The following is a 20,896-nucleotide window of genomic DNA, read 5'->3' as shown; positions in this document are numbered from 1 at the left end:
CTGCACACAGTACTCCAGGTGCAGTCTAACTAAGGTCCTATACAATTGAAGCAAGACTTCTCTACTCCTGCATTCAAATCCTCTTGCAATGAAGGCCAACATAATATTTGCCTTCTTAATTGCTTGCTGCACCTGCATGTTAGCTTTCAGTGACTTATTGACGAGGATTCCCAGGTCCCTTTCTGCATCTACACTTTCTAAACTCTTACCATTTAAGAAATAGTCTGCACATCTGTTCCTCCTACTAAAGTGGATAACCTTACATTTTTCCACATATTCCATCTGTCACGTTCTAGCCCACTCTCTAATTCTGTCCAAATCCCCTTGAAGCCGCTTTGCATCTTCCTCACAACACACTCCCACCTAGTTTTGTGTCATCCGCAAACATGGAAATGTTACATTAGGTCCCCACATGCAAATCATTGATATATATTGTGAACAGCTGGGGCTCAAATACTGATTCCTGCGGTACTCCTCTAGTCACAGCCTGCCAACACGAGAATGACCCATTTATTTCTTCTTCCTGCTTTCTGCCCGTTAACCAATCCTTAATCCATGCCAGTATATTACCTCCTATCCCATGTGCTTTAATTTTGCTAACCAACCTCCTGTGGGATTTTGTCAAAAGCCTTCTGAAAATCCAAGTATACCATGTCCACCGACTTCCCTTTATCAGTTCTGTTAGTAACATCCTCAAAAACCCCAACAGATTCGTCAAACATGATTTCCCATTCATAAATCCATGTTGACTATGTCCAATCAGATTATTATCCAAGTGTCCATTTAACACATACTTTAGGATAGATTCTGGCATTTACCCAATGACTGATGTAAGGCTAACAGGTCTGTAATTCCCTGTTTTCTCTTTCCCTCCCTCCCTTAAATAGTGGGGACATTTGCGACCTTCCAATCTGCAAAATCTATAGAATTTTGGAAGTTGATCACCAATGCATCCAGTATCTCCATAGCTACCTCTTTGAACACACTGGGATGTAGAATGTCAGGTCCTGGGGACTTAGAAACCTTCAGTCCCATTAATTTCTCCAATACAACCTTATTAATATTAATTTCCTTCAATTCCTCATTCTCTCTAGTCACTAGGATCTCTGATTCTGGGAGATTTCTTGTATCTTCCTCAGTGAAGACAGACACAAAGTAATCATTTCGCTTCTCTGCCATTTCTCTTTTCCCCATTATAAATTCTCCTGACTCTGCCTGTAATGGACCCACATTTGTCTTAGCCAAAGGTTTCCTTTTTATGCACCTATGGAAGCTTTTACAGTCTGTTTTTATGTTTTTGGCATTCTAAAATCCTCCTCAGGTTTGCTACTATTTCTGGCAACTTTATAGACCCTTTCTTTCAATCTTACACAATCCTTAACTTCTTTTGCTAACCATGGTTGACTGCCTTTACTTTTGGGGTTTTTGTGCCTTGAAGGAAGGTATAGCTGCTGTAAACTATGTAATATTTCTGCAAAGCCTACATACTGTCATACCTTTTAACGTATTTTCCCAATCCACCTCAACCAATTTGCCCCTCATACTTTCATAATTTCCTTTGTTCAAATTTAACACCCTGGCTTCAGATTGAACTACCTCACTTTCAAACATAATGTACAATTCTATCATATTATGGTCACTCATCCTTGAAGGTTCTTTAACAAGATGATTAATTCGCCCTTTCTCATTACATAATACTAGATCTAAAATAGCCTGTTCTCTAGTTGGTTGCTCAACATACTGCTCTAGAAAACCATCCCTAACACACTCCAGAAACTCATCTTCCGCAGCATTAGTGCTCATTAGGTTTATCCAGTCTATATGCAGATTGAGGTCACCCATGATTACTGTATGCTACATGTTTTTCTCATCTCCTGATTAATACCGTGCCCCACACTACTACTACTACTACTGTTTGGTGGCCTATAAACAACTCCTACCAATGTTTGCTGCCCCTTGCTGTTTCCTAGCTGCACCTAAACAGATTTCACATTTTGTTCTTCCTTATTAAAGTACTGATCCCATCCCTTTTTATCAGCGCAACACCACCTCCTTTTTCCCTGTCCTTCCTAAATGTTGAATATCCTTGAATAGTCAGGTCACCCTGTAGCCACGTTTCTGTAATGGCAATTAGATCATACCCATTTACCTCTATCTGGGCCTTTAAATTATCTACCTTGTTGCGAATGTTGCATGCATTCAGGTAGAGTGCCCTTAACCTTGTCGTCTTGACATTATTATGCATTCTAAGTCTAGTTGATGCTCGCCTTTGTTTCGCCTGCCTTCTAATGTCACTTGCCAATTTTCTACCTCCTGTTACCAGCTTTACTTCCTTCCAATTTGAGCTACCCTTCAGGTACCCATTCCCTTAACAAGCTAGTTTACACCCTCTGCAACAGCACTAGCAGATCTCCCCGTGAGGATGTTAGTTCTGGTCCTGTTAAGGTGTAGCCCGTCCATCTTGTACAGGTCCCAATGCCTCAGAAATCTGATGCCCTCTCTCCTACACCTTCAGCCATGTGTTCAATCACTCAATTCTCCTATTCCTACGCTCACTAGCAGGTGGAACTGGGAGTAATCCTGAGATTACTGCTTTTGAGGTTCTGCTTTTTAATTTCCTTCCTAACTCCCTAAAATCTGCTTTCAGGACCTCATCCCTATTCTTAACTATGTCATTGGTACCAACGTGGATCCCGACCTCTGGCTGTTCACCCTCCTCCAGAAGGCTGTCCCACAGCCGCTCCGTGCCATCCTTGACCCTGGCACCAGGGAGGCAACACACCATCCTGGAGTCATGTTTATTGCAGCAGAAACGCCTGTCTGATACACTGACTATCGAATCCCCTATCGCTATTGCTCTTCCACTCTTCTTCCTCCTTTCCTGTGCAGCTGAGCCACCCATGGTGCCACAGACTTTGCTTTGGCTGCACTCACCTGAGGAACAATCTCTCTCACCAGTATCCAAAATGGAAAACCGATTAGCAAGCAAGATAGATTCAGGGACTCTTGAACTGCCTGCCTGGTCCTCTTAGACTACCTGGTGGTCACCCATTTCCTCTCTGCCTGCATGCTCCTAAAAGTGCTATTCACGTAGTGCTCTGCCTTGCAGATGCACAACAGTGACTCCAGCCGTCACTCAGACCTCTGCAGCCATTGACACCTCCTGCAGATGTGTTCGTCTAGGGCAAGTGGTGTGTCCATGACTTCCCACATTCCGCAGGACGTACATTCCACTTGGCTGAGCTGACCTGCCACACCGTAACTTTAAAAACTTTTTATTACAATGAGAAGTAGAATAACTTGCCAGTAACTCACCAGTCAGCTACTTCCCCTGTACTGAAGAGACAGGCAGCTACTGGAGGCTGAAAAAAGGTAGAAGGAAGAAAGAAAGGAGCACCTCCCTCACGCACTGAACTCCCACATTACACTCTGTGCACTCAAAGCAGAACAGTGCAGCCAAATTTATTTTTTTCTTAATTTATAATTCCCCTCACTGAACTCCCTTCTTCACACTCTATGCCCTTCAGCAGCACTCAATACAGACAAGCAGCACTGAGAGTCACCTGAATTTATACTATGAAAACAATGCTGTCAGCTCTGCTAGAGCTCAGAAACCAATCAGCTACCTCATGAACTAGCTCCAGCTACTCTGAGTGTTCGTATACCCCTGTTTAAAACTACAAGAAACCTAACTTGCCTCTTATCTGAAACTGGAATTTCAATTAATTGCTAAATTTAAACAAAATAAAAACTACTCCAGAGATTAACCCTTAATCCACTCACTTGCCAAACTCCCTTCTTCACACTCCGTGCAGAGAGTAGGTATACCAACAGTGCTGTTAGGAAGGGAGTTCCAAGATTTTGATCCAGTGACAGTGAAGGAACGGCGATATAGTTCCAAGTCAGGATGGTGTGTGGGCTTGGAGGGGAACTTTCAGGTGGTGGTGTTCTCATGCATCTGCTGCCCTTGTCCTTCTAGGCTTTGGAAGCTGCTGTTGAAGGAGTCCTGATGAGTTGCTGCAGTGCATCTTGTATATGGTCGGTGGTGAAGGGAATGAATGTTGAAGGTTGTAAATGGGGTGCCAGTCAAGCAGGCTGCTTTGTCCTGGATGGTGTTGAGCTTCTTGAGTGTTGTTAGAACTGCACCCATCCAGGCAAGTGGAGAGTATTCCATTGCACCCCTGACTTGTGCCCTGGAGATGGTGGACAGGCATTGGGGAGTCAGGAGGTGAGTTACTCACTACAGAATTCCCAGCCTTTGACCTGCTCTTGTAGCCACAGCATTTATGTGGCTGGTCCAGTTCAGTTTCTGGTCAGTGGTAACCCCCAGGATGTTTTTAAGTGTGGGATTCAGTGATGGTAATGCCATTGAACTTCAAGAGGAGATGGTTAGATTCTCTCGTTTGAGATGGTCATTGTCTGGCACTTGTGTGGCGTGAATGTTACTTGCCACTTAGCCCAAGCTTGGATATTGTCCAGGTCTTGCTGCATCTGGCCAGGGGCTGCTTCAGTATCTGAGGAGTTGCGAATGGTGCTGAACATTGTGCAATCATCAGCAAACGTCCCCACATCTGACATGATGGGGGGAAGGTTATTGATGAAGCAGCAGTTGGGCCCAGGACACTACCCTGAAGAATTCCTGCAGTGATGTCCTGGGACTGAGATGATTGACCTCCAACAACCACAACCATCTTCCTTTGTGCTAGGTATGACCTCAACCAGCAGAGAGTTTTTCCCCTGATTCGCATTGACTGCAGTTTTGTTAGGGCTCCTTGATGCCATTATCAGTCAAATGCTACCTTGATGTCAAGGGCAGTCACTCTTGCCACATTCTCACCTCACTTTTGACAGTTGACACTTTTGAAATGGATTTTGTCAGAGACAGAGTCTGACATGAGTGGTTTTATACATTTTGTAATGCAATTGTGTTTCCTACTCAGTATTTTAATATAATTAATATAGATTCCTGCTAATGTACTCAGTCAGACACCCATTGTCTTTTCCTGTTATTTCCTACAAAAATTTAATTAACAAACTATTTAGTGGAGCCATTAAGTGATGTCTTTAGTATTCATTCTGTGTTAAATGATCCTCTGGTTTAGTATTCAATTGTTGTCGAGGCAGGTGGGACAACAATGGATTATGGTCACCAATGACTTTCCGAATGTAGTTATTTATCTTTGACTGAATTATCTTAACACAAGTTTTATTATACGTGTTGTGTTGGAAATATCTATTCCCAATGAGTAAGCAGAGCATTAAGAGATGCTATTAAGTGTTGAGGATGAAATCGTTGTGCATTCAGCCTGATGGCTGTGTTTTATTTTTGTTTGTAAAAATTCTGTATAGTTGTCTCTAAGTTCACCTGCCCTGTGACTGCACTACTGGAAAGCTTTCTTCATTCATTCTCAAGGTATGGGTGCCACTGGCAAGGCTAGTGTTTATTGCCCATCTCTAGCTGCCCTTGAGATATCCATGATTTCTTGAACTGCTGCAGTGCATGTAGCAAAGGTACTTCCACAATTCTGTTAGATAGGAAGTTCCAGGATTTTTACCCAGCAATGATGAAGAAATGGCAATTATATGTCCAAGTCAGGATGATGTGTAACTTGCAGTGGAATTTGGAGGGATGATATTTCCATGCACCTGGTGTCCTTGTTCTTCCAGATGGTGGAGGGCATGGGTTTAGGAGTTGCATCAAAGAAACCTTGGTGAGTTGCTGCAGTGCAGCTCAGTGATGGGAATATGCAATTGAAGGTCCAAGAGTAGGATTATTCTTCAGTTAGGTTAATCAAGCGCCACAATATAACATTTATGTTAAACAATATGACTAAGCTTTGCTGTTTGTAATGGCTCCAGTACATATAGGCTGGGATTTTCTACTTTTGCACTCTGAAGTTGTCTGCCCATTAGAAAAATGCACAGAAAGTCACAGGCTAGCAAGCATAGAAACTAAAACTGTGGCAAGCATGCAATTGGAGCCAGTATTTGTTGACAACATTATTTCATAATTATGCACAAATGTTATTCCCAATGTTTAACCCTGTCAGAATTTCCTTTTTCATTGTATTTCACAGAGCCTTTTGTAATGGTTATCTTGTGGCTGAAATCTTCTCCTGGTACTATCCTCAAGATGTTGACATCAGTATTTACAACAATGGAGTCTCGTTCCCTTCCAAGCTGAAGAACTGGTCACTACTGGAGAACGTGAGTAAACAGTTTTGAGAGTTCTTTTTTTCGGGTGAGTGCGTCAGATTAAACAATGCCTTCTCCTGTACATGTGCATTCCTTTTGCACAGTTAATGCAGAGATGCATTATGCATTTTTATAATCTACATTGGCCAGCACTTAGATAAATTCATCCCCACCCCATAAACTTGCTCACAACAGCAGTTGTTGCAACTAAACTGAGATACACTTCAAATTGAGTAAAGAACTGGTTTTGAAGGTAAAACCCTGAAGATCAATTTAGAACAAAAATGTTTTCAGGCACAGGCTGCAATCAGTAGGCTTCATTTAAAGACACGACGAGTGAAAATCTTTAGAACTTTAATGTCCAGACCCTTTAAGCAGAACCTGTTTTTTAAACAAACAGTATTGTTTTTGTTGTAATCTGACAAAATTCCCTAGATTCTGGAGAGGTCTCAGCAGATTGGAAGACCACAAAAGTATTTCTTATTTTCTGAAAAAGTAGGTTTATAAGCTGGTTCTTTATACTGTTACGACCAGATATGAAAGAGGTGTAGGGTTCCGTTTCAACCTTCACCTGGTCTTACTGTAACAGGGTTTAATTTTAAACACACAGTGTTTTTAGCTCCCCCTTGGTGAATCCTTGTTCACTGCTTTCCAGTTATAAGGCAAAGAAACCAGCACAAACAGGCTTTTTTGGGTTTAAAGAGGAAACATAGAAATTTATTAAACTTAAACTCTAATTCGGTTATTGCCTATGGATGCACGACATGCCCAAGCTAGCATGCATACTTGATACACACATGCAGATAGAGACAGAGCAGAAGAAATAAAGTGGAAAAGTTTGAGGCAATATCTGAAGAGTTGTTGCGGTTCTTCGAGCTCACTGTAGAGTCCTTGATTGTAGGTAGGTCTTGCTTTTCGTTGCGGCCCAGTATTCTTCTTAAACCTTGTTCACTGTAGGAGACTTTTCTCACTTGGGGTTCATGTGTCTTCAGGGGATTCAGAGGCTTGTGAGAAAGAGATGGGAGCAGACGGGAGAGAGATCTTCTCAGTCCATAAGCAAACAGACACTCTGCCCAAATTGTTTGTACAAATTCAAAAAACTCAGGTTGCTTTGTCATGTGACGAGCTGGTTTGACCATGTCCGTTTGTGTATTTGGCTATTTTAGCAGTCAATCTGGAATGTGAGCTCCCCCACCTTCACCGTCTGGTGATCAAAAGTCCATTGTGGGTTGAATATCAGGGAATGGCTGCTTTGCCCTTCCAAACTCTGTCTGTTAATATGCAAATGCCTTTTCCAGCCACGGCTGATCTGTTTAACAAGTCCTTTTTTCACTCCAAAGAACAATAACAAAGAATAGTACAGCACAGGAACAGGCCATTCGGCCCTCCAAGCCTGCGCCGATCTTGATGTCTGCCGAAACTAACACCTTCTGCACTTCCGGGGCCCATATCCCTCTATTCCCTTCCTATTCATATATTTGTCAATATGTCTCTTAAACATCGCTATCGTATCTGCTTCCACCACCTCCCCTGGCAGCAAGTTCCAGGCACTCACCACCCTCTGTGTAAAGAACTTGCCTCGTACATCCCCTCTAAACTTTGCCCCTCGCACCTTAAACCTATGTCCCCTAGTAACTGACTCTTCCACCCTGGGAAAAAACTTCTGACTATCTACTCTGTCCATGCCGCTCATAACTTTGTGAACCTCTATCATGTTGCCCCTCCACCTCCGTTGTTCCAGTGAAAACAATCCGAGTTTTTCCAACCTCTCCTCATAGCTAATGCCCTCCAGACCAGGCAACATCCTGGTAAACCTCCTCTGTACCCTCTCCAAAGCCTCCACATCCTTCTGGTAGTGTGGTGACCAGAATTGCACGCAATATTCTAAGTGTGGCCTAACTAAGGTTCTGTACAGCTGCAACATGACTTGCCAATTTTTATACTCTATGCCCTGACCGATGAAGGCAAGCATGCCGAATGCCTTCTTGACTACCTTATCCACCTGCGTTGCCAATTTCAGTGACCTGTGGACCTGTATGCCCAGATCTTCTCTGCCTGTCAATACTCCTAAGGGTTCTGCCATTTACTGTATACCTCCCACCTGCATTATACCTTCCAAAATGCATTACCTCACATTTGTCTGGATTAAACTCCATCTGCCATTTCTCCCCCCAATCTCCAACCGATCTATATCCTGCTGTATCCTCTGACAATCCTCATCATTATCCGCAACTCCACCAACCTTTGTGTCGTCCGCAAACTTACTAATCAGACCAGCTACATTTTCCTCCAAGTCATTTATATATACCCCTCCCCCTTGCATCCCCTCCTCCCACCGGCACCATCCTACACCTGTGTAGGGGCCCCAACAACCCCACTGCCTTGTGGGCGTCTCGGGAGAGACCAAGGCTAAGGGAGTAAACCCTAACAGAAAATCCGGAGCGGAACCCCGTAGGCGGTCATGTGTCACCTTTGGCATGTTTCCGGCAGTTCCTGCAGCCATACTGGTGCCAAACGTCGTGTCCTGCACTCCTTTGGACCCCACCAGAAAGGCCGAGAGGGGGGTTTTGACGACTGGGCAACTCTCAACCTCCATAAATTTGCCCAGGCATGCGCCATGGAGAGGTCACTCCATAGTTGCCTCACAGCGACTGAAACAACACGGAAGGCAGCAGTTACGGGTTATAAGTCCAGATAAATTGGCGTAGAAACTGGGCGCCACGGGTTGCCTTTGTCGGTGGGAGAGGTCATTGCACCTCACTGGACAGCTACCGCCCGCCTCAAACCGGGCAGCCCCCGGTCAATAAGGTTCTGTCCCGCCACAGTCTGCCTGCTTCAATGGGTGCTTGGAGCTCAGGGTCATTGCCCGAAAGGTGGACTGATACACCGCACCAAACAACATGAAAAAAGGAAAGAAGGTACCAGCCCTTCGCTTTGCAAGCTGGAACGTCAGAACTATGTGTCCTGGCCTGTCGGAAGACCTTACACAAATCAACGATTCTCGGAAGACCGCCATCATTAACAACGAGCTCAGTAGACTCAATGTGGACATTGCAGCACTTCAGGAGACTCGCCTCCCCGCGAGTGGCTCTCTAGCAGAGCAAGACTACACCTTCTTCTGGCAGGGCAGGGATCCTGAAGAACCAAGACAGCATGGAGTGGGCTTCGCCATCAGAAACTCCTTGCTCAGCATGATAGAGCCTCCCTCAAATGGCTCGGAACGCATACTGTCCATCCGACTGCTCACCACCTCTGGTCCAGTACACCTACTCAGCATCTATGCTCCAACACTCTGTTCCGCACCTGAAGCTAAAGACCAGTTCTATGAACAACTCCATAACATCATTAGCAGCATCCCCAACACCGAACACCTATTCCTGCTGGGGGACTTTAATGCCAGGGTTGGGGCCGACCATGACTCATGGCCCTCCTGCCTTGGGCGCTATGGCGTTGGAAGGATGAATGAGAACGGGCAGAGACTGCTTGAGTTGTGTACCTATCATAACCTCTGCATCACCAACTCGTTCTTTCACACTAAACCCTGTCACCAGGTTTCATGGAGGCACCCAAGATCACGTCGTTGGCACCAGCTAGACCTCATTGTCACAAGGCGAGCCGCCTTAAACAGTGTTCAAATCACACGCAGCTTCCACAGTGCGGACTGCGACACCGACCATTCCCTGGTGTGCAGCAAGGTTAGACTCAGACCAAAGAAGTTGCATCATTCCAAGCAGAAGGGCCACCCGCGCATCAACACGAGCAGAATTTCTCACCCACAGCTGTTACAAAAATTTCTAAATTCACTTGTAACAGCCCTTCAAAACACTCCCACAGGGGATGCTGAGACCAAGTGGGCCCACATCAGAGACGCCATCTATGAGTCAGCTTTGACCACCTACGGCAAAAGTGCGAAGAGAAATGCAGACTGGTTTCAATCTCATAATGAAGAGCTGGAACCTGTCATAGCCGCTAAGCGCATTGCACTTTTGAACTACAAGAAAGCCCCCAGCGATTTAACATCCGCAGCACTTAAAGCAGCCAGAAGTACTGCACAAAGAACAGCTAGGCGTTGCGCAAACGACTACTGGCAACACCTATGCAGTCATATTCAGCTGGCCTCAGACACCGGAAACATCAGAGGAATGTATGATGGCATGAAGAGAGCTCTTGGGCCAACCATCAAGAAGATCACCCCCCTCAAATCTAAATCGGGGGACATAATCACTGACCAACGCAAACAGATGGACCGCTGGGTTGAGCACTACCTAGAACTGTACTCCAGGGAGAATGCTGTCACTGAGACTGCCCTCAATGCAGCCCAGCCTCTACCAGTCATGGATGAGCTGGACATACAGCCAACCAAATCGGAACTCAGTGATGCCATTGATTCCCTAGCCAGCGGAAAAGCCCCTGGGAAGGACAGCATTACCCCTGAAATAATCAAGAGTGCCAAGCCTGCTATACTCTCAGCACTACATGAACTGCTATGCCTGTGCTGGGACGAGGGAGCAGTACCCCAGGACATGCGCGATGCCAACATCATCACCCTCTATAAAAACAAAGGTGACCGCGGTGACTGCAACAACTACCGTGGAATCTCCCTGCTCAGCATAGTGGGGAAAGTCTTTGCTCGAGTCGCTCTGAACAGGCTCCAGAAGCTGGCCGAGCGCGTCTACCCTGAGGCACAGTGTGGCTTTCGTGCAGAGAGATCGACCATTGACATGCTGTTCTCCCTTCGTCAGATACAGGAGAAATGCCGTGAACAACAGATGCCCCTCTACATTGCTTTCATTGATCTCACCAAAGCCTTTGCCCGCGTCAGCAGACGTGGTCTCTTCAGACTACTAGAAAAGATAGGATGTCCACCAAAGCTACTAAGTATCATCACCTCATTCCATGACAATATGAAAGGCACAATTCAACATGGTGGCTCCTCATCAGAGCCCTTTCCTATCCTGAGTGGTGTGAAACAGGGCTGTGTTCTCGCACCCACACTTTTTGGGATTTTCTTCTCCCTGCTGCTTTCACATGCGTTCAAATCCTCTGAAGAAGGAATTTTCCTCCACACAAGATCAGGGGGCAGGTTGTTCAACCTTGCCCGTCTAAGAGCGAAGTCCAAAGTACGGAAAGTCCTCATCAGAGAACTCCTCTTTGCTGACGATGCTGCTTTAACATCTCACACTGAAGAATGCCTGCAGAGTCTCATCGACAGGTTTGCGTCTGCCTGCAATGAATTTGGCCTAACCATCAGCCTCAAGAGAACAAACATCATGGGGCAGGATGTCAGAAATGCTCCATCCATCAATATTGGCGACCACGCTCTGGAAGTGGTTCAAGAGTTCACCTACCTAGGCTCAACTATCACCAGTAACCTGTCTCTAGATGCAGAAATCAACAAGCGCATGGGTAAGGCTTCCACTGCTATGTCCAGACTGGCCAAGAGAGTGTGGGAAAATGGCGCACTGACACGGAACACAAAAGTCCGAGTGTATCAGGCCTGTGTCCTCAGTACCTTGCTCTACGGCAGCGAGGCCTGGACAACGTATGCCAGCCAAGAGCGACGTCTCAATTCATTCCATCTTCGCTGCCTTCGGAGAATACTTGGCATCAGGTGGCAGGACTATATCTCCAACACAGAAGTCCTTGAAGCGGCCAACACCCCCAGCTTATACACACTACTGAGTCAGCGGCGCTTGAGATGGCTTGGCCATGTGAGCCGCATGGAAGATGGCAGGATCCCCAAAGACACATTGTACAGCGAGCTCGCCACTGGTATCAGACCCACCGGCCGTCCATGTCTCCGTTATAAAGACGTCTGCAAACGCGACATGAAATCGTGTGACATTGATCACAAGTCGTGGGAGTCAGTTGCCAGCATTCGCCAGAGCTGGCGGGCAGCCATAAAGACAGGGCTAAATTGTGGCGAGTCGAAGAGACTTAGTAGTTGGCAGGAAAAAAGACAGAGGCGCAAGGGGAGAGCCAACTGTGCAACAGCCCCAACAAACAAATTTCTCTGCAGCACCTGTGGAAGAGCCTGTCACTCCAGAATTGGCCTTTATAGCCACTCCAGGCGCTGCTTCACAAACCACTGACCACCTCCAGGCGCATATCCATTGTCTCTCGAGATAAGGAGGCCCAAAAGAAAGAAAGAAAGAAAAGATTTATATATACTACAAAGAGCAAAGGTCCCAGCACTGATCCCTGCGGAACACCACTAGTCACATCCCTCCATTCAGAAAAACACCCATCCACTGTTACCCTCTGTCTTCTGTGACCGAGCCAGTTCTGTATCCATCTTGCCAGCTCACCTCTGATCCCGTGTGACTTCACCTTTTGCACCAGTTTGCCATGTGGGACCTTGTCAAAGGCTTCACTAAAGTCCATATAGACAACATCCACCGCCCTTCCCTCATCAATCATCTTCGTCACTTCCTCAAAAAACTCAATCAAATTAGTAAGACACGACCTCCCCTTCACAAAACCAGGCTGTCTCTCGCTAATAAGTTTGTTTGTTTCCAAATGGGAGTAAATCCTGTCCCGAAGAATCCTCTCTAATAGTTTCCCTACCACTGACGTAAGGCTCACCGGCCTATAATTTCCTGGATTATCCTTACCACCCTTCTTAAACAAAGGAACAACACTGGCTATTCTCCAGTCCTCTGGGACCTCACCTGTAGCTAATGAGGATGCAAAGATTTCTGTCAAGGCCCCAGCAATTTCTTCCCTTGCCTCCCTCAGTATTCTAGGGTAGATCCCATCAGGCCCTGGGGACTTATCTACCTTAATGCTTTGCAAGACACCCAACACCACCTTCTTTTTGATAATGAGATGACTGAGACTATCTGCACTCCCTTCCCGAGGCTCATCATCCATCAAGTCCTTCTCTTTGGTAAATACTGATGCAAAGTACTCATTTAGTACCTCGCCCATTTCCTCTGGCTCCACGCATAGATTCCCATCTCTGTCCTTGAGTGGGCCAACCCTTTCCCTGGTTACCCTCTTGCTCTTTATATATGTATAAAAAGCCTTGGGATTTTCCTTAATCCTGTTTGCCAATGACTTTTCATGACCCCTTTTAGCCCTCCTAACTCCTTGTTTAAGTTCCTTCCTACTTTCTTGATATTCCTCAAGTGTTTCATCTGTTCCTAGCCTTCCAGCCCTTACAAATGCTTCCTTTTTCTTTTTAACTAGGCTCACAATATCCCGTGTTATCCAAGCTTCCTGAAACTTGTCTACATATCTGCTCCTCTACCTCCCACTGGCTGCTGGGAGGCCTGTAACAGTTTAAAATCAATGTGCCTCATTCTTGGCAGGTGGGGACCTAGCATGACAATACCCAAAGCAACCTGTGTTTATGAATCATTTATGAATCCAGTCTCCAAACTGCGAGGCTGTTTTATCATGTATTTAATTAGAAACATGTAGCAGGTATTCATTTTTAATTTAAAATAACGTGATTTATAAAGTTACTGATAAAATATATCCTTTTGCTACCATACATTATGTGCAAAATGTCTGTCAAGAAGAATACACCACAGGAAAGCAATGCTGTTTGATAGAACATGACCATACATGGGGCGGCACAGTGGCGCATCGTTAGCACCGCAGCCTCACAGCTCCAGCGACCCGGGTTCAATTCTGGGTACTGCCTGTGTGGAGTTTGCAAGTTCTCCCTGTGTCTGCGTGGATTTCCTCCGGGTGCTCCGGTTTCCTCCCACATGCCAAAGACTTGCAGGTTGATAGGTTAATTGGCCATTAAAAATTGCCCCTAGTATAGGTAGGTGGTACGGGAATATAGGGACAGGTGGGGATATGGTAGGAATATGGGATTAGTGTAGGATTAGTATAAATGGGTGGTTGATGGTCGGCACTGACTTGGTGGGCCGAAGGGCCTGTTTCAGTGCTGTATCTCTAAACTAAAAACTAAACTACTGAGGCATGAGAGCAGGAGCATTAGGATGACTGCCACTATAAACCAGTGAGGTGGATTCTTACTGGTGAATGCATTAAACAAAGCTGAATAGTACTTGCATTTGATGTAGCACCTCTCATGTCTCAAAACTGTAGAAGAATACAAGGAATAGAAGCAGGAGTGGGCCATTTGGTCCCTCGAGCCTGCTCCACCATTCAGCAAGAACAATGGCTGATGTAAACTGTCTCAGCTCTTTATATAACAAAAATGCTTGTTGAAGTGCCTTGAAGACCATTCATATAGACAGATATCAGGTCACAGACTACTTTCAACATTCTGACAGTTAATAAATTCCTTCTTGAATCTAGCGAGGAGATTTTCCTGGATCTACACCCAGGTGTACCAGATTGCCCAGACGCACTGAGTATCAGTGAGTCAGGCAGGTTGGATTCTGGAAAGGAAACCATCTGATTTTTTGTTCCATTTGAAAGGACCTGTCTATCTTTGATGCAAACGTGCACAGGTGCAAGCCCAGGTAAATGTTCTCTTGCTGAAATGCAAGGAACATGCCTTCAAGATTAAGCCATTGGGTGGAATGAAAAGGGAATTGGCTATACGTTTGATAAGGGAAAAAATTGCAGGGCTGTGGGGAGACAGCGGGGCAATGCAACTAATTGGATAGCTTTTTCAAAGAGCCGGCACATGCATGACGGGCTGAGTGGCTTCCTTCTGTGCTGCAAGCTTCTATGATTCTGAGCATTTAATGTGACCAAGTATGAGAGAGTATACTTGGCACAAAAGAATGGCAGATGGCAATGTGGAAACACTGGAAGAATTAGCAAAGAAATATGGGAGGATGGGGGCAAGGTCAAGGTTTCTGTCATTAAAAGTTAGCTTACTGTTGCAAGAGTCAATCAACAAAGGATAACAGAATGCTGGGCTTTATTCCAAGTTGTATGAAATATAAAAGGAAGTTCTACTGAAGCTGTCCAGAGATTGCAGTTGGACAATTGTGTTGTGTTTTGGTTGCTGCATCTGGTGTGAAGGACTTGGGTACGAAGGTTAAGGGGTGAACTGATAAAGGTGTTTAAAAATTATGATGCAAAATGGCAAAGTAGATAGGAAATGACTGCTTTGTCTCGTAATGAATCCAGAACAAAGACACATAATCTTAGAATATAAGCCAGTTAAAAGCAAAGCCATGAAAATCTCTTGTGACTAAGACTCTAATATTGTGACTGCTCTGAAAGGCTACAGAGGGGAAGCGGTGGCGTAGTGGTGCTTTCACTGGATGATTAACCTCGAGACCCCGGGTATTGCTGTGGGGACATGGGTTCAAATCCCACCATGGTAGCAGGTGGAATTTGAATTCAACGAATAAATCTGGAATTAAAAGCTAATCTAATGATGGCCATGAAAACATTGTCAGTTGTTGTAAAAACCCATTTGGGTCGCTAATGTGCTTTAGGGAAGGAAATCTGCTGTCTTTACCTGGCCTACATGTGACTCCAGACCCACAGCAATGTGGTTGACTCTTAAATGCCCTCTGAAATGGCCTAGCAAGCCACTCAGTTGTATCTCACCGCAACAAAGTCAATAAGTAATGAAACCAGACGAATCACCCGGCATTGACCTAGGCACCAGAAACAACAACGGCAAACCCAGCCCTGTCGACCCTGCAAAGTCCTCCTTACTAACAGCTGGGGGCAAAGTTGGGAGAGCTTTCCCACAGACGAATCAAGCAGCAGCTTGACGTAATTATACTTATGGAATCATACCTTACAATGTCCCAGACGCTGCCATCACCAACCCCGGGTATGTCCTGTCCCACCAGTAGGGCAGAGGTAGCGGCACAGTGGTATACAGTTGGGAGTGAGTTCCCCTGGGGGGTCCTCAACATCAACTCCAGATCCCAAGAAGTCTCATAGCATCAGGTCAAACTTGAACAAGGAAACCTCCTGTTGATTACCACCTATTGCTGCCCCTCTCCACTCACCTCAGCTGATGAATCAGTACTCCTCCATGTTGAACAGCACTTGGAGGAAGCACTGAGGGTGGCAAGTGCACAGAATGTACTCTGGGTGGGGGACTTCAATGTGGCTTGGTCGGACCACTACTGACCGAGCTGGCCGAGTCCTAAAGGACAAAGCTGCTAGACTGGGTCTGCAGCAGTGGTGAGGGAACCAACAAGAGGGTAAAATATACTTAACCTCGTCCTCACCAATCCGTCTGTCGCAGATGTATCTGTCCATGGCAATATTGGTAGGAGTGACCACCGCACAGTCCTTGAGGACACAAAGTCGCACCTTCACATTGAGGATACTATCTATCGTGTTGGGTGGCACTAACACCACACTAAATGGAATAGATTTTGAACAGATCTAGCAATGCAAAACTGGGCCATCAGCAGCAGCAGAATTGTACTCGACCACAATCTGTAACCTCATGGCCTGGCATATCCCCCACTCTACCATTACCATCAAGCCAGGGGACCAACCCTGGTCAATGAAGAGTGCAGGAGGGCATGCCTGGAGCAGCACTAGCATCCCTTAAAATGAGGTGTCAACCTGATGAAGCTGCAACCCAGGACTACTTGTGTGCCAAACAGCATAAGCTAAGTGATCCCATAACCAACGGATCAGATCTAAGTTCTGTAGTCTTGCCACATCCAGTCGTGAATGGTGGTGGACAATTAGACAACTAACTGGAGGAGGTGGCTCCACAAATATCCCCATCCTCAATGATGGGGGAGCCCAGCACATCAGTGCGAAAGATAAGGCTGAAGCATTTGCAATAATCTTCAGCCAGAAGTGCCAGGTTGGTGATCCATCTCGGCCTCCTCCTGAAGTCTCCAGCATCACAGATGCCAGACTTCAGCCAATTCGATTCACTCCACATGGTATCGAGAAACGACTGAAGGCACTGGATACTGCAAAGGCTATGGGCCCTGACAGCATTCCGGCAATAGTACTGAAGACCTGTGCTCCAGAACATGCCGCGTCCCGAGCCAAGCTGTTCCAGTACATCTACAACACTGGCATCTACCCAGCAATGTGGAAAATTGCTCAGGTATGTTCTGTGCACAAAAAGCAGGGCAAGTCCATCTTGGGCAATTACCATTCCATCAGTCTACTCTCAATCATCAGTAAAATGATGGAAGGTGTCATCGACAGTGCTATCAAGCAGCATTTGCTTAGCAATAACCTGCTCAGTGACGCTCAGTTTGGGTTCCACCAGGGCCACTCCGCTCCTGACCTCATTACAGCCTTGGTTCAAACATGGACAAAAGAGCTGAACTCAAGAGGTGAGGTGAGAGTGACTGTCCTTGGCATCAAGGAACCCTTGCAAAACTGGAGTCAATGGGAATTGGGGAAAACTCTCTGCTGGTTTGAGTTATACCTAGCGCAAAGGAAGATGGTTGTGGTTATTGGAGGTCAATCATTTCAGCTCCAGGATATTACTGCAGGAGTTCCTCAGGGTAGTGTCCTAGGCCCAACCATCTTCAGCTGCTTCATCAATGACCTTCCTTCAATCATAAGGTCAGAAGTGGGGATGTTCGCTGATGATTGCACAATGTTCAACACCATTCGCAACTCCTCAGATACTGAAGCAGTCCGTGTAGAAATGCAGCAAGACCTGGATAATATGCAGGCTTGGGCTGATAAGTGGCTAGTAACATTCGTGCCACACAAGTGCCAGGCAATGACCGTCTCTAACAAGAGAGAATCTAACCATCTCCGCTTTACATTCAATGGCATTACAATCACTGAATCTCTCACTATCAATATCCTGGGTGTTACCATTAACCAGAAACTGAACTGGAGTAGCCATATAAATACCGTAGCTGCAAGAGCAGGTCAGAAGCTAGGAATCCTCTGGCAAGTAACTTGCCTCCTGACTCCCCAAAGCTTGTCCACCATCTACAAGGCACAAGTCAGGAGTGTGGTGGAATACTCTCCACTTGTCTGGATGGGTGGAGCTCCAACGACACACAAGATGCATTGCAACAACTCACCAAAACTTCTTCAACAGCACCTTCCAAACCCACGACCTCTACCACCTAGAAGGACAAGGGCAACAGATGCATGGCAACACCACCAACTGCATGTTCCCTTCAAAGCCACACACTATCCTGACTTGGAACTATATCACCGTTCCTTCACTGGGTCAAAATCCTTGAACTCCCTTCCTATTAGCTTTGCCACGTGGACTGCAGCAGTTCAAGAAGGCAGCTCACCACCACCTTCTCAAGGGCAATTAGGGATGGGCAATAAATGCTGGCCTAGCCAGTGATGCCCACATCCCATAAATGAATTTAAAAAAATGATGGCAAGTCAGTTATGGTATTTAATCGGAAGATGAATACAAATTTGGGATTTAAGGATATTAAGAGGTACAGGTAAGTGAGATTAAAATGATAGTTATCATAGGCAACGATACAATGGAGCAATCCTACATCTGTTCCTATGTTCCAAACAAATACCCTTTTCAGAATAGGGGAAAAGCAACAATTAAATATTACAAATCACAAATAACTGTGACAGGCACTTAGACATCCAGAGCAGTGCTGTTTTTGGAAGTTTGTGTTCTCAACAATTAATTATTTTTGCTGTTCTTTTCCTTCCAAGTTTTTTTTCAAGAAAAAGTTGAATATTCCCAAGGACCTAATATATGCTACAATGCATTCTAAGCCTGGGGGAGCACAGTATCTGATACAACACATTTTCACCTTGCTGACAAATAGACAGTAAGTATTTGTATTCTGCATTGTATTATGTCTTACTAAAGGCATGTTATCATTTTACTGGGATGCTGGGACATGAGAAGTTTTCCTACTGATTATTCAGGCCATTGCTCAGAGCATGCAAAATGTCTGCAGACTGGAGTCCATTGTTATTCGTTATTGTGTATACTTTGGGGCTTATTGGATAAGTATTGGCATATTGCTGTGAATATGGAACAGGAAGGTCTAGTTCCAATCTTTGTTGTGCCAATTGGAGTAGGTGAGGGAGAGGGGAGTTAGCCAGGGATTCTGCTCCTGACCCCTACCCAGTGACTAACAGGGTATTGCACCTGCATCCAGATAATTGGTGGGGATAGGATTGGGCTCGACCCCACTGTGGTCCAAGGGCCTATCAATGCCTACTATTGAGGCTTGCACGTAATGAATAGTCACCTTGGATCAGATACCAGACAGCTACCAGTACCTGTGGACGCAAACCCCATCACAAATCATCACCTTTGGGGGAGGAGGGAAGACTGTTGCAAAAAGAGAAAAGGTTCCTTGTCTCCACACAATTCAGAAGCCAGAATGAAGATGTCAATTACTAAGATTACATTCGGAATATACCTTCGCTGTGTACTTATAGTTCATGCCTTTTCGTAACATCTTATGTCAACCCGCACATAGGAACGGGAGTAGGCTATTCAGGCGCTTGAACCTTTTCCGCCATTCACTGAGATCATGGCTGATCTGCATCTTAACTCCATCCACCTGCCTTGGCTCCATATTCTTGTCCAGCAAAAATCTTATCAATCTCAGATTTAAAATGACTAATTAAGCCAATATCTACTGCTACTACATATGTGATATATGCACATTAATTCATTCCCTGAATGATTCACAGCCTTTGCTGTTGGTACATTGTTTAGGTTTGTGAAACATCCACTTCTCCCCCTCCACATTTTTTTTATTCATTCATGGGATGTGGGCGACACTGGCCAGGCCAGCATTTATTGCCCATCCCTAATTGCCCTTGAGAAGGTGGTGGTGAGCTGCCTTCTTGAACCGCTGCAGTCCATTTGGGGTAGGTATACCCACAGTGCTGTTAGGAAGGGAGTTCCAGGATTTTGGCCTAGCGACAGTGAAGGAACGGCGATATAGTTCCAAGTCAGGATGGTGTGTGACTTGGAGGGGAACTTGCAGGTGGTGGTGTTCCCATGTATTTGCTGCCCTTGTCCTTCTAGTTGGTAGAGGTCGCAGGTTTGGAAGGTGCTGTCTGAGGAGCCTTGGTGCATTGCCGCAGTGCATCTTGTAGATGGTACACACTGCTGCCACTGTGCGTCGATGATGGAGGGAGTGAATGTTTTATAGATGGGATGCCAATCAAGCGGGCTGCTTTGCCCTGGATGGTGTCGAGCTTCTTGAGTGTTGTTGGAGCTGCACCCATCCAGGCAAGTGGAGAGTATTCCATCACACTCCTGACTTGTGCCTTGTAGATGGTGGACAGGCTTTGGGGAGTCTGGAGGTGAGTTACTCGCCTCAGGATTCCTAGCCTCTGACCTGCTCTTGTAGCCATGGTATTTATATGGCTACTCCAGTTCAGTTTCTGGTCAATGGTAGCCCCTCGGATGTTGATAGTGGGGAATTCAGCGATGATAATGCTGTTGAATGTCAAGGGGAGATGGTTAGATTCTCTCTGCCTACTTGAAAGCTTGAAGCTTTTATCATTCGTTTTATTTCTCTTTTTATATTTCCGATTTTCTTCTGGTTAGTTTAATATGCAGCTGGAGAAATGTACACTGCGACCATCTTTTCCTAGGTTTCTCTTAAAGCCATTCTGCATCCTCATGCTAACAGGCGCATGAGATTTTCTCTCCTTGCTTTGGACCCCGGCTTGAAGCTGTTCCTTTATATGGCAGCTGAGATGGGGAACTCTGTATATGTGACAGAAGCCATAACGTCAGAAGCAGGGATGTTAGCTGCTGATTGTATGATGCTCAGTATGATGTACCATTCGCAACTCCTCAGATACTGAAGCAGTCAGTGTCCCTAGCAGCAAGACCTGG

General features: G+C 45.6%; 1 protein-coding gene across 1 annotated transcript in view; it reads left to right on the top strand.

Moving 5' to 3' along the window:
• Positions 1–20,896, top strand: part of spata4 (spermatogenesis associated 4) — a 54,571-nt gene that overhangs the window by 6,169 nt on the left and 27,506 nt on the right. The window contains exons 2-3 of the mRNA XM_068028777.1: positions 6,078–6,207; positions 18,736–18,854. Coding sequence (XP_067884878.1) covers positions 6,078–6,207; positions 18,736–18,854 — 249 coding nt within the window. The remainder of the gene's footprint in view (positions 1–6,077; positions 6,208–18,735; positions 18,855–20,896) is intronic.

Source organism: Heterodontus francisci, chromosome 4 (genome assembly GCF_036365525.1).
Source record: "Heterodontus francisci isolate sHetFra1 chromosome 4, sHetFra1.hap1, whole genome shotgun sequence".
Taxonomy (NCBI): Eukaryota; Metazoa; Chordata; class Chondrichthyes; order Heterodontiformes; family Heterodontidae; genus Heterodontus; species Heterodontus francisci.
The sequence above is the reverse complement of the archived record's forward strand: the minus strand, read 5'-3'. Positions and strand labels throughout refer to the sequence as shown.